Source organism: Heteronotia binoei, chromosome 5 (assembly GCF_032191835.1).
Source record: "Heteronotia binoei isolate CCM8104 ecotype False Entrance Well chromosome 5, APGP_CSIRO_Hbin_v1, whole genome shotgun sequence".
NCBI lineage: Eukaryota > Metazoa > Chordata > Lepidosauria > Squamata > Gekkonidae > Heteronotia > Heteronotia binoei.
The window spans coordinates 88,754,667-88,769,777 of NC_083227.1; the positions used below are offsets into that span (position 1 = coordinate 88,754,667).

General features: G+C 44.5%; 1 protein-coding gene across 1 annotated transcript in view; it reads right to left on the minus strand.

Annotated features, from left to right (window-relative positions):
* The window catches only part of CACNA2D3 (calcium voltage-gated channel auxiliary subunit alpha2delta 3), a 1,102,401-nt gene that overhangs the window by 705,965 nt on the left and 381,325 nt on the right, over positions 1 to 15,111 (minus strand). The window contains exon 4 of the mRNA XM_060238809.1: positions 1,591 to 1,650. Within this exon, the coding sequence (XP_060094792.1) occupies positions 1,591 to 1,650 (60 nt within the window). The remainder of the gene's footprint in view (positions 1 to 1,590; positions 1,651 to 15,111) is intronic.

The following is a 15,111-nucleotide window of genomic DNA, read 5'->3' on the forward strand; positions in this document are numbered from 1 at the left end:
ATTAGCTTTAATGGACCGTGGTAATAATAAACAGCAGAGGCCTGTTCAGAGATTAGGCTATCCTGTTAATGCTGCTGACACAAATGGCTTTTAACCTAACAGTGCTAATATCATCAAGGTCTCAGAAGTCCCAAAGGGTTGTGAAAATGGGAACAGAAATGTGGTACAGAGGCATATTTAATAAAGTCCTCTATAAGTGCTGCTGATTTGCCTTGACAATAGATGTGGTTACTCCTGGGCATGAGGTTCAGAAAAAGAAATGTGAGAGAATTTCAAAAGTAAGAAAGCACTTAAGGATTCTGTATGTTCCATTTGAGCATCAATGATGCTTAAAAAAAACCCTAAGAAGAGACTTTCAACATGGCAGTTCATGCTGTGTCCTAACTGAATTTTTCATGGCTGTTTAAGACTATCTTGATATAGTTTTATACTGGGGTTGTGGGGCGGGGGGTGGTGGTGGAGGTCTATACTTCATTAAACTGCATAACATTTTCATTAGATTGACTGAGAACATGAGTTTTTAATCCCTTGATTGGAAAATGAACTGATATATTTCTTTTGTTTCAGCTGTTGATACACAGTGGACCTGGTTTTAAGTATAGACAAATTAATTATACATAACAACCGGTTCCACAAACAAGATTCAGTTGCTCTCCCTCATTTACATCTAAAGACGAATTCTACCAGGTCAATGTGGTTCAAGTGAGAACAGCATGAAGATGGGGATTTGTATTCTGAAGCATACTTACAATGTATGCAAAAAAATGTGCATTTCTCTTGGGCCAGTGGCACATTCCTCTTTTACTCCAGTTTTCATATAAATTCTTCAGACAATTTTTTGGATATTAAAACAAATTGTATGCAAGTTGATAAAATACCTTTTAAAAATGTTGGATGCCTTACAGTTTAGGTTCAGCATGGGTGTCAAATGCATAATACAATAAACATAAAATTCTCATGAGTTCCTAATCTACAGTTCTACTTGCAATCCCCTAAAAATCCATGAAATGTTTCAGTCATTTTGTTAAAAAATCTAAGATTTGACTGGCAAGTTTCCACATCCCAATACAGATCTGAATGCAAGTACTTCTGTGAGCATGTCAGTAAAGTCACAATTCTAATCATTCTTTAGGCATGATCATCTAAAATTATATCCATTTGCTTAGTGATTGCCTTTATTAAGCACTGAGGACATCCATCAGGTTGACCAAGGCTGTTAGAGTCAAAAGCAAGTCAGAAACTAGTTTTGAAATGCATTCTCTTACTCACTGTGTCTTATCCAAAAAGCCTAGAGTTGTCCAGCCACATGCTTTCAAATGACTATCCAGTAATTGTCCAAAGGGGTGAAGTCTGACATGAAGTCCTTTGTTTCTAATAAATTTCGTTTAGCCCATTCAAATGTTTACAGTCAACCTTAACCACTCCTGCTAGGCTTTGGCCACAAGAACTCCCTGTGATATAGGGGGTGTGACTTAATATACAAATGAGTTCCTGCTGGGCTTTTTCTACTCTTTTCCTGCTCTTTACTAATAGCTACAGTTTTATAACACACCCACCCACACATAGAGAGAGAGATCCATTTCTATTTACCTGTAAATCAGCATCAAATTCATGTTTCAAGTGAGCTTCTTCTGCAGCTTCAACAAGTCGCTAAAAAAGAGGGGGGAAACAGCATTAATTTCTAGATATCCCAGAGGTTTTTCTGTTTCAGACTGTTAAAACAGCTGTCATGAACCCAGTTGTATATGCTCATTTCCATCAAACTTACTCTCTTCTTTTGATGACTACAAGATTACTCTCTCTGTGAGTATTTTAATTGAATATAATGAATACCTCTGAAGCAGGGACAATGACACTTGAAACCATTTAAATTGACATTTCTATCTCATAACATCCGTCATTTAATGAAATACCTTTAAAATTTCATGCAAAGACAGTCTATTAATTGCATCTTTTATAAATACTAAAAAAAATCAACACTTTACACATAACTGCACTTCATTTTTGCATCTGTGGATTTAAAACAAACAATAAGTAATCACCGTGTTCTGACATAAAGCTTTTCTTTGAGCTAGATAAGAAAAGAGACATTGTCCAAAATTCAATAACTTTGGCTAAGGCTGGAGGCAAGTTCTTCTTTCCTTGATATGTTTCCCTCTGACATACATGTTAAGTTTCATTTTGCAAATTTACCTCCAATTACAATTATTATGTAGGTTGCCAATCCCCAGTTGGGGGCAGGGGCCCTGGTTTGGACACCTTCCCTCCCACTTCAGGGTTCTCATAAAGTGGGGGGGGGGTTGAATGACTACTGGGCTCTTCATTATACCCTATGGAAGCTGGTCCCCATTGGGTATAATGCAGAATCAATCCATGGGCACTTGGGCCAGTGGGGCAGGCTGCTTTTTTAGGAAGAGGCACCATATTTTCAGCATAACATCTGGTACCTCTCCACAACCTCCCCCCCAAGTTTCAAAGAGATTGGACCAAGGGGCCCAATTCTATGAACCCCAAAAGAAGGTGCCCCTATTTTCCATTATTTCCATTGAAGGGAAGCAGGGCTTTTTTTTAGCAGGAACACAATTCCGGCTGGCTTGGCATAAGGGGATATGGCCTAATATGCAAATGAGTTCCTGCTGGGCTTTTTCTATTAAAAAGACCAGTGTGAAACAATGGTGATGTCAAGGGATGTGGCCTAATATGTAAATGAGTTCCTGCTGGGCTTTTTCTATTAAAAAGACCAGTGTGAAACAATGGTGATGTCAAGGGATGTGGCCTAATATGTAAATGAGTTCCTGCTGGGCTTTTTCTACAAAAAAAAACCTGAAGGGAAGGCATTTAAAAGGAGCATGGTCCCTTTAAATATGGTGGCCAGAACTCCCTTTGAAATTCAGTTATGCTTATCACAACCATGCTTCTGGCTCCACACCAAAATCTCCTAGCTCCACCCCCAAAGTCTTCAGAAATTTCCTGAGTCGGACTTCACAACTCTATTCATCAGATATTTACAAAGGTAAGGGGTTTATGAACTAGCAGGATTTAGACCCTGTTGTAGTTGTGAAGACCAGGTTCTCAGCTTAATAACTTTAACTGAGGCAAGGTATCAGAAGTGTCTTAAGACATCAGCAGTTTTCATCAGTCTGACTGCCACGATGGTCTACTGTATAAATTCTATACAAGTTTTCCCTTGACTCCTAAATAATATGCTGAGTGATAGAACTTTCCAAGTAATTATGGGTCAATCAGTCAGCAAATAGAAGAAAGTGAATTATGGTCTACCCGTGGGCTCGATCCTTGCTTCAATTCTTTTCAGTCTGTACATCTCTGATATTCCCAAGACTTTATCCAGAAAGTTTGCTTATACCAGTGACATGATGATTGCAGTAAGGCACAAATCAACTGAAAGGACTGAGGAAATACTAACTAGGGAAATTGTGGCTGACTACTACCATAAATGGCAGCTTATCCTATGTCCTATTGGCTATTCACACCATGTCACATCTCCCCTGCATCTCTGAAGACAAGATGTTCTTCTTTGTGGATGTAGAAAGGTCACTGAAAACAGAGAGTTGCCCACACACAAAGACATGGCTGACCTGGGCCTATCCAGACTAAGATCCCGACACCCAGCACTAAGATCTGCATAAATCCAGCAGTCACAAAATTTCGATTCAGACTAAGATCCCAACACTCTGCAATAAAATCTGCATAAATCCAGCAGTCGCAAAATTCCGATCTAGGGAATGAATGGTTGCGAACATGGATGCAATCAGTTACACCTGAAATCCATAACCTGATAAACACCACTAAGAGACCTGTAGGGTTCATCTTGCCATGTAAAGTATGGAAGATGTCTAATAGAATATGAACTGGCTTTGGCAGCTGTGCAGACCTGCTATTAAACCTGTTGTTTAAATGGGGCAAAATAGCAGGACCTGAATGCGAATGTGCAGCAGCCCAGCAAACTATTTTCCATCTCTCACAGGAATGTGAGCATTGTGCTTTCCAGGGTGATGTGGCAGAGCTCTTCCAAGCTGTGATTAACTGGTTTGAAAATTTAGATATTAATATTTAGGGGGACTGCCCAACCAGTCTGCATACTCATTGTATCAGTTTGGTTATGCATTTCATATTATTTATATGTTTCCTGTGTGAAACTCCATCATATGATAAATAGTAATAATAAATAATACTACTTCACAGGATGGTTGTGAGAAAAAAAATGAGGGGTGAAAGTTCCTTGTACACCATTTCTTTTAAATTGGAATATAACCTAAGATTTACATTGAAATCCTATATAGAGCTATTTCCTTTAAAGCCAGTTGACTAACAGTGCAATCCTAAAGAGAGTTACACTAGTCTAAGCCTATTCATTTTAATGGGCTTAGACTGGAGTAAGTCTCTTTAGGATTGTACTGTAAGTCTGCTTAAAATCTCACTTTAAATATGCATTTAGTTTGTGTTTACAAATCAACTCTAAACAGTAGATTTTTAAAAAATTAGAAACTGCCAAAAGGGCACATATCAAATTTGTGAACATTAAACTTATAAAATAAGGAGGTGGGAAATCATTGCAAACAAATTTATTCCATTCATTTATTCCCTTTTTTCAAACCTTTACCAGGATACTATGAAGAAGAAGAAGAAGAATTGTAGATTTATACCCCGGCCTTCTCTCTGAATCCGAGACTCAGAGCGGCTTACAATCTCTTATGTGTTCTCCCCACACAACAGACACCCTGTGAGGTGGGTGGGGCTGAGAGGGCTCTCACAGCAGCTGCCCTTTCAAGGACAACCTCTGCCAGAGCTATGGCTGACCCAAGGCCATTCCAACAGCTGCACGTGGAGGAGTGGGGAATCACACCTGGTTCTGCCAGATAAGAGTCCACGCACGTAACCACTACACCCATCTGGCTCTGAGAAAAAGACAGAAAATCCTGATTATTGGGCTTGGCTGATCTATGATCATAACAATAAAGAATGATTGATTATCAGGAGTGGGTATTTTTAAAGCAAAAATTGCCAGGACACTGAAGCTGTTAAGAGCTCAGAAGACCCCTTCATACACAACTGAACTTTATGCAGAATGTCAGATATAAAGCAAAATTGAAAGATATATTAATTCCATTGAACACAATCAATTTTCACATGCCAGAAGCTCCTGGCTCAGAAACTCCCTAGCAGAAGCTACAATTCATAATATTCTCTCAATAGTTTGTATAGACCCCAGTGTTTGCTCAATTACATACTTTTTATAGACTACGAAACAGTACCCAAATATGCTAAAACAAAAGTGCTTTAAAAGTTTCTAAAATTGACGGAAAGAGATTCTTCTTTTTTTTTCACAAATACCGCCTTTGGCTTGAATGCAGAATATTTTCATATGCAGAAGAAGGTTCAAATGTGATAGGCCTATGGAAGTCAGGCACCCTAGGAGACAGCCTTCTCCACCCTTCCACTGCCCTACATGTGGTAAAGGTATCATACAGATCAAAGAAAACTTACTAAAGAAAAAAATGGCTGCCATGTGTCCCAGGATAGTCCTGGGCACAGGTGGAATTCTATCAGGAGCTCCTTTGCATATTAGGCCACACCCCTGATGTAGCCAATCCTCCAAGAGCTTACAATGCTCTTTTTTCTAAGTTCTTGGGTAGACTGGCTACATCAGGGGTGTGTGGCCTAATATGCAAAGGAGCTCCTGCTAGAATTCTACCCCTGGTCCTGGAGGTGAGCCCTCACTCATACAAATATGCCAGACACCCAGCTAGGTGTCAGGGCCCCTTGAGTGTGAAGAAAAGGCCAAGAAGGAACCAGCCACTGCAGGAATATAAAGGAAAGGTATAAGGAGCAATCAAGCAAAATACTCCCTGCAGTGTGGCATATTTCCAGGTGTTCACATCTCCTTGGGTGATAGGTCTAAGTAGTGGTTGGCCTCTGATGCCAAGCTGCAAAACCTTTCCTCCTAGAGCCAAGACAAGGCATCTACAAGGTTGTTATTGATGCCTGCTATGTGCTGTTCTGAAAACATTATTAGTCGATAGACAAACCCAAACAAACCCGTGTACAAGACACATGATTCAATCTGAGCACGACATCTGCTTGTTAAGCACCTGCATCAACACCTGGTTGTCACACTAGAACCTGACCTGCCTATTTGTATACTGTTCCCATCAAATGACCACCACAATTAGACTCTGGTGCCCCCCTCCCAGGTTAGCACCTTCACCTGTGTAAGGCTACCAAAACAGGGGCTTCAATGACACGCAGCCTGGGTGGTGATCCATCACAGGATGCATAGGATTCCTGCTTTACACATGGACAGTGGGGAAATGAGGTTAGGGAAATGGGCAAGTGGGGGGGGGTGAGAATCTCAGAACCCTTCCCAGGCCAGATGCTGAGCATGCAAGGGAGGGAGTGCCTCCTTGCCCCTCCCTTTATTTCACAGGTGGCCTGAGGAGGAGGTTTCAAGCCCCCTTCCAAGCCCCCCACCCCATGGTCTGCCTGATGGTCTTATCTCACCATGGCCTCTCACCTGCCTCCAACGCTTGGAAACCAGGAAGTGAGTGATGCTCCAGGCTCAGGCACACTGTCTCCCTCTGCCCTGTCAGCACTAGAACACCTCCCCTCCTTCCTTGGAAAGTGCCTATCATAGGAGAGGTGCTTTGCACTCCGCCCCCCCCCCCCCCAGTCATCTTAGTTGCCCTCTTCTATACTTTCCCAGCTCTGCCATGTCCTCGTGGAGTGAGGTCAACCAGAACTGCTGCACTCCACAGTCTTTCCAATGGGGCAGCAAGGGTGACTTGGTGGATGCCTCCAGCTCACTGCAGACCCTGCTGCCCCTCCTGCCCAGTGCTGCAGGAATCTGAGTGCATGCAGAGTGCATCTATCTCTCTCCCTCCCATCCCCAGATCCCAGGCACAGCGAGCTCCCTCCTGGAGAAGCGCAAGGCCAGCCATGGCTGTCTGCTCACCTCCTCTTTCCCCTTCCTTTCTCCCTCCTCCTTCCCTGCAGCCAAGTGTTTGGGGGTGGGGGTGGTCTGGAGCTGGTTAGGTGTGGGGTGGCACATGTGCCTGTCTGGCCTGGCCTGGCCAGGAGTGGTTGGCTGGCCATCCTCCAATTGATTGCTGAGTCTGCTGAGCACCTCCTTCCCGTGTGCCCAGGCGCTCGATCTGCTCGCTCACCAGCCAGCCAGCAGGCTCTGTCCTCCAGGTGCCTGCAGAGGTGGCTGGCAGAGGCTGAAATCATGTAGGGGGCACCCAATTTGGCGTCCCCCAAGAGCTGGCACATCCTAGCAAATGGCCTAATGCTGCCTAATGGACACATCAGCCTGCAACCAATCCACCACCACTTCCACATCTTTCTCTGCTATTTACCATGTGCTTGGATGGCCCAAATCATTAACATATCCTTATTAGTAATGTTCAGGTGACAAGTGACTCCCTCTGTCCTTTACTACTGTTTGACTCAGTGATAGTTACTAGAAAAGACAGACACACTGTTCAGATTGGAAATATTTTATGCATGCACGCTGTGGCATGCTTCATGAGAGTTGTAATTATTTTGGGAAGAAAGACCTCTTATGCACTCATGTGACTCTCATTCTGTTCTGATTGACTGCTTTCACTTTCTCATGGTCCTGTAACATAGAGATCAATTTATAAAAGTTTCTGCAGAGGTGCAAAGCTGTTCAGCCTGCTATGCCAATGAAAGAACAACATATTTACATTAAACTCAAATACTGCTCATGTCCATTTTGAAGTTCACAGCATTTCTGATTGTTAACAACAAGAAGTGGATTAAAGATATTGACAATGTAATAGACCAGTAAATTTCCCTGCCTGCAGCATAAGGTCCCCCCCCCCCCCGCAACATGTTTGATGCAACGTGTCTCAGAATCAATTTAGAGAGGAAACAAGAAGATATGGAAAAGGATAAAGGGAAGATAAACTAGTAATAAGTTTGAGCCTCAATGATTATATATTACTAGATATTTGCTGATTAGATCCAAATGTGCAAATTGTACATAAAATTTATGATTGTATTTATGGGGCTCTCCACAGTGATAGAGCATAATGGAAGAAATTCCTTAAATCACTGGAGACAAGGATATAAAAGCCATATGTAAGTCTGCAACATTTTAATATTAAAAACAAAAGTCATAATTCCCCAATAAAACATTTAGCACTCAGAGAACTAGTAATTTTAAATTATCTATGTAGGGTTGTCAATTGCCAGCTTCTTTGTAGATGCAGCATTACTATAGTAACTGAGGATACACTAAGTTAGCTCACTGCATAAATGACACTGACCTAGTGTAAAACCACCCATAATGAAAGTCACTCATTATTGAAAACAGCTGTACTCTGGCTTCACTCTTCTGAAGTGTGCCTGTGGGAGTTTTGAAAACGCACACTTGATAAGCAAACTGTGATATCTAGTTTACACTTACTTACGATGCACAAGTGTGAATCATCTCCATGTGGCTTATGATGTTCTGATAAGATGTGCATACAGGAACAACACTGGTGAGTGAGTTCTCATACAAATACTGGGCTTTTCTGCATTCTCATTTTCCTAGCTTGTAAGAACCTGTTTCTGTGGAGGCTGCGTGCATTTCTGTTTCACACATGTTTTGCTCCTTGCAGTGGTTGGTTTGATATTATGCTGGTTTATGTCTAGCATAAAAACTGCAGTTTAAAATCTAGAGGAAGATGTGCTGATGCACATCTGCAGGGACATGCACCTATGTAATATCAAATTGACCACTAGAGGGAGTAAAACACTCATAGAACCAGAAATAATTCCCCAAAGAAACAGGAACTTCCCAGTGAGGAAAATGAGAATGTGGAAAAGTCCATGGTCTCTGTGACAGCAAGGGCAAGTAGTCTGGGCACTTGTCAGAATATCTGTGAGAGTTTCAAAGCAAGGAACAGAATGTGAAAGAGAATGTTAGCAACATAGGAGGGCTCTGAAGAGAAGAGAGAGCTCTGAGGCAACTGCCCACCATATTGATGAATGTCCAATCCCCCATTTCAACTTCTTCTATGGTTTCTTTAACCCCCAATCACCCAGAATTAGGTAAAAAGCTTTGATTAAAGGCTTGGTGGCATATAAGCCATGTGCTTCCTAAAGGCCTCTTATTTGGGAACCTGCCGTAATTATTTATTCAAGGCTGTTATTATTTATGTGGTAAGTAGAAATCACTTTTTCATAGATATTTGACTACACAGACAGGACACAGATAGAGATGAATGACAAATGTTTAAATGAATGTTTAACAGAAATAGAATATTTAACAGGGTAACAATCTTATGTGGAAAAGCTTCTGTATGTAAAGTGAATGCCTTACAGGTTAAGCTTTCTCCAACAAGAGGAACCACTTCAGCTGAGTCTCAGTAAACATAAATAAACCCTGATGAGAGAGTTTATTCCCATTTCTCCTGACAAGTTTTCACTGGAACCTAATACCACAACTGACAAGATTCTTCCTAGGTGCAATGTTGCTCTTTTAACACAGACAGCTCCTGTCCACAGTACCTGTATATGCAAAATAGGTATGTTGGGCCCTTAACAGGACGCTGTGAGAAAACGACCTCTCTCTCACACACACACGGTTGCCAGGGCGCCTGGAGTAGTAAGCTTGCATCCGCCTGGCCAGTGAATGTGAGTAAAACTATCCAGGACCACATAGGACTCATGTGTACCAGCTACTCTTTATACAAGTGCTTGAGACAGGCACAGAGTGTCTGCAGACGCACACGAACGTTTCCCCGCTATCGCGTGGAATCCGCCATGGCGAGGAGGAGGCTACGCCGCCACGGAGCTGTCCAGGCGAACGGTGTTGAAGCGCTAAGCATGGAAGCCACTGTGTTTCGCTAACACCACATGTAGCCATCTTCCTGTCTGGTTGGGCTTCATTCCTTCTTAGTGGGAACTACACGTACACACCTTGAGTCATTCCTAGCCCACAAGCAACCTATCTCGTTTATGAATGGATTAATGGCTCCACTATTAATCCTGATTGCCAAGTAATATCCTGAACAACAGGCTTCACCCAGGAGATGATGAGAAAGAGGAAGGATCTCTCCTGATATCTCCAAGCCCTTTTGTCTACACCGGAATACCTAGGTCCATATCTGATTCTCTATTGTCACCTTCCCAGTTAATCCCATCTCCTCCCAATCACCCAACCATTCCCATACTGATATCATTGGAGCCGCCCCAGGCCCTGTCGCAACTTGGAAGTTTCCAGGATGCCCAGGATGAAGGTGATGTTCATTGGTTGAAGCATGCACCCAATCCGGTGTCGCCATAGACTCGCCATTGGTCCAGCCGATGTCCAGCCTTCTTGGTCATCAGCGGAACCTCCCATTACCACTCCCAGTCACCTCCCATCCCCTCAGGATTAAGGTGACACTATATAACCTGTGGACTAGCTACCCACAGGTGTGCTCTCTATTCAGCAACCCCCTTGTCCCGCTGTATAGATCCATCCCCGATTCCTGATCAGTTTCGGGTCCATTCCCCCATTCCCTCATTCGTCGCCATCGGAGTCTTCCTTGGAGTCTGCGAGAGGTAGTATTACCCTGTATGTCCATCCTTTTATGTTCCCCTATCGATCTCTCTATATTTCTTAGACCTGTGTGAATGTGTGATTGTTTTGTACCTTGTGTGCAAGAACTATTGTTTCAAATAAATTACAATTGATTTTATTAAATTAGAGTCCTTTATTGAGCATTGACTCTCTGATCGGTTGAGCCTGGTATACACAGATAATCCCCGGGCCAAAAGAAGCCCGCCTGAAAGTCACTCGAGATAGGGCTTTTTCCGTTATGGCCCCCACTTGGTGGAATCAGCTGCCGGAAGAGGTGAGGGCCCTGCGGGACTTGGCTCAATTCCGCAGGGCCTGTAAGACGACCCTCTTCCGGCTAGCTTACACCTAGCCGGGATGGAACTTGACGTAACTGGCCTGCCATCTGTTTATATAAAATGATATGTTATTGGTTTTAAGCTGCATTGTTTTTATGAATTGAAATGTATTGGTTTTAATGTTTAAATGTGAAGTATTTAATTGTTTATATTTAAATTGTTAAATTGTTATTGTTGGAAGCCGCCCTGAGCCACTCCTGGGAAGGGCGGGATACAAATCCCGAATAAATAAATAAATAAATAAATAACAAAGATTCCTATTGGGCCAGCTGTCTCTCAATCTAATTCCCCAATCTCATTTTGAGAGCAGTTTCCCTAACAGAAATTGGTGGAGAAAGCTTGGGCATTATCCTGTTTGTGTGAACGCACGCGAGTCGACATGCGTGTCTTCATACAGACAGACGTAAGGTTGCACCGTTCAGAAAGTCTTGCTAGCGAGGCTATTGCGTCAGTGATTGAGTGAATGAGTTCTGTGTGAAAGGCTCTAGCGAGCATCTCTATCATTGTGGGTTGGGCTGCCCCCATTTCTATCATTCAACTGGACTTCTCAGCCGCACCTAGGAGGCCAGACACCTCGAAAGAGGACTGAGCCCGATAGAACGCAAGGGGGAAGTCCCGTGAAGTCTGGCCGCCGTCCCGAGGCCTTCTAAACGCGTCTATCGTGGGAGGGAATGTCAGGACAGGCTAGGATTGTTTAAGACCTGGAAAGAGCGCCCTTCCCTTCTCCCTTTTCTTTAGAGCTTGGTGCACACACGCACACACACTACATACACACTCAGATACTTGTACACACACACCTAAGTCCTTACACGAACCTAGGCCAAGGCGAGTATAAGGCACCCGACAAGCCTGAGAACGCAGGGGTGACAAAACCAGTGTAATCAGACTGTCGGACAGAATTTTAGGGTTTGGCCGAGACCCAGCCGTTGGCGAACTCGTTGATCTTAGTTTTGGCCGAGTTACAGCCTTATGCTGACTCGAGGATTTTAGGGTTTGGCCGAGACCCAGCCGTTGGCGAACTCGTTGATCTTAGTTTTGGCCGAGTTACAGCCTTATGCTGACTCGAGGATTTTAGGGTTTGGCCGAGACCCAGCCGTTGGCGAACTCGTTGATCTTAGTTTTGGCCGAGTTACAGCCTTATGCTGACTCGAGGATTTTAGGGTTTGGCCGAGACCCAGCCGTTGGCGAACTCGTTGATCTTAGTTTTGGCCGAGTTACAGCCTTATGCTGACTCGAGGATTTTAGGGTTTGGCCGAGACCCAGCCGTTGGCGAACTCGTTGATCGTAGTTTTGGCCGAGTTGCAGCCTTACGCTGACTCGAGGATTTTAGGGTTTGGCCGAGACCCAGCCGTTGGCGAACTCGTTGATCTTAGTTTTTGTAGCCGAAGCTCAATTGGAGATTGGCGGTAGGCGAAATAGAAGGGAATCAAAAAGAGAAATCCCCACACGCCACAATGGATATTCTTGCCCAAAAGGAAGAGATCCCCAAATTAGACAAGTGGCTGATAAAGAAAGGAGATAATCCCTGGAAAAAGGGACTCTTTAACCAAGGCTCTGATCCCCTCCAATCCCTCAGGGACATTTTTGAAGAGGGTTGCAGCAACAAAACAATTAGCACCGGCAAGAGAGATCTTTTTGCCACGTGGGGCTTGTTTGAAGCCCTGCGGGATAGCACTACCTTGAATAAACAACTCAAGGAACAGCTTACACAAAAAGAGGTGCAGACAGAAAAGAAGGAACAAGAATTGGAGGCAAGCCTTAAGAGACATGCAGAGGTGCTGGAGGATGAGTTCCGGAAACATACAGCGGAAAAGGAACTCATACTCCAGACCCATGAGGCAGAAAAAGCAGAATTGCATAGAAAACACGCCGCAGAGATAAATAGACTGGCGGCGGAAAACAATAGCTTGGATCTCGACTGGCAACATGCGAGCCGAACCATAGAGGAGATTAAGGTAGAAAACACACCTTAGCCTTAGCGCATCAAGATGCCCTGTCAGCTCTGAAAAAGGCCCAAGTGCAGTTAAAAGCACTGGACAAGGAGCTGGAGCAAACAAGAGACCGCAATAATAAGTTGCAACATGCCGTTGAAATCGCTGCCGAAAGGAGCCAGAAAACCAGAGAAGCAGCCAATCATGAGGCATGCAAAAAGGAGATCGCTCTCCTGAAGAATAAGATAGACCGCAAAAATGCTCTTATAGCCACCGTCTCGCCCTCTGGCCTCTATGATTTTACATCAGATGAGGAAAGTGAGGATGAGGAGGAAGTACAACCCTGTGAGACTGTTCCCGCCCCAGTATGCCCGGTGGTTACCCGACAAACCACCACTAGGCAAGGGAACGGCAAAGAGACAGTGCAGGTAACTAAGGAGGTTAAAGATTGGAAAACCGAAGATGTCAAAATGGCCCACCAAATTCTCGGCCCATATAATCGGGAAACTTCTATACGATGGATGATGCAAATGTACCGCGAATACCCGGACATAACAATCAGGGAGTTGAATCAGGTTTTGAGACTGGCCGTAACCGGCCCTCATGTAGAGAAGGTGAGAGAAAAATTGATACTCTCCAATGCAGACGCCGTAACCACCTTGGAGTGGATGGCTGAACTATTAAGAATCACTTGGAATGAAGAGAATATTAAATATGTATATGCTCAGACCGTGCAAGGTCCAGATGAAGACCCTCTGGTCTATCTAGCAAAAAAACAATTCTTGGCCTTAGCTGCCGAGGTAATATTCCCGGAAGAGGAGGGCCAGGCTCCCGACTACAATGACGCCGATTTTGTCACAGATGTCATTAAGGGCCTCAATGTAGAAACGCGGCAGCTATTGGGACCCACCCATGCACCTAACCCCGAGTGGAGCACACTTCATGCCAACCTGCAAAATCTTAGTAGATATATAGACACGTTTGGGCAAGGGAAAAAGAGTACTAAAAAGGACCGGGCTAAAGAGGCAGTCCATACTGTCACTTATGCTAACAACGGCCCGCACTCTCAATACCAGAAGAGGGAAATTAATCCTAGCCCATATAATCCTCAGCAAATGGCAACAAATCCTCCGGTAGTACAAAACAGGAATGCTCAGGCACGAAATAACGGGAAAAATGCCAAGCAAAGACAGGGAGTGGAAGGAGGGAACCCCAGCTACCACCAGAGAGCTCTCCCTCCACCCGCACAGCCCTCGGCTCCCTTACCCCCACCAATGACACAGCCATATCCGGCCCCACATTCCAATGTAATGGCGGGTCCGTATGGAGAGGCATACCCAGGTCCTCAGGACCAGAGGAGAGGGTATAAAAATTCCAACTTGCGAAGGGCGGAACGGGCTCGTTTTTGGAACTCTCTGTCACCCGAAGAACAGGCCCAGCGTAAAGCAGTCTGGAGCTTTTTAGCTAATGCGGGGTGTGACATGAGCGATCTGGATCGAGCACCAACTGCACACTTGATAGAGAGGCAACAACAGATAGTGCAGGGGTGGGGAAACCCGCAGCACTCGGCACCCCCACCACCGCCGATCCAACCATATTTTGCGGCACCGCAAGGGTATCCACAACCCACAGCCGCTATAACCCAGCTCCCACCTCCGCCAACCCAACCCTATTTTACAGCACCGCAAGGATTTCCACAACCTATAGCAGTCGTAAACCAGAACCCACCTCCTCAAATGCAACCCACGGTGCAATTGTATCCAGCACCAATTGCCGCAGTTACTCAACAAGTGGTCTGCAACGATCCTGAATATGAGGATCAGGGTTTGCGCTAGGGGTGCCTGGGACCCACTGATCTCCCCGAGGGAGTAATGGCTAAGCTTAAGCCAGACACCTGGGGGAGACCAATGGTACAGGCAAGCATTGGGGCTCCCGGGAGGATGAAATCTGCCAATTTGTTAGTGGATACAGGGGCGTCAATTAGCGTGCTCCACCCGAAGTTAGTTACACAAGGAACCCAGACGGACAGAACTCTGGAACTGGCTGGGTATGCGGGAGGAAGTCACCTCTCACACATCTGGAGGAAGATTCCCATTATTATAGGGAGACTTAAAACCTCCACCACAGCCTGCGCTAATGCAGGAGAAGATGATGGTATGATTGGGGCTCCCTTCCTAAAGAAGAACCATCTAACTGTGGATTTGGCCAATGGACTCCTGTGGCACATCCCAGGAGGCCCGGACTTTATTAA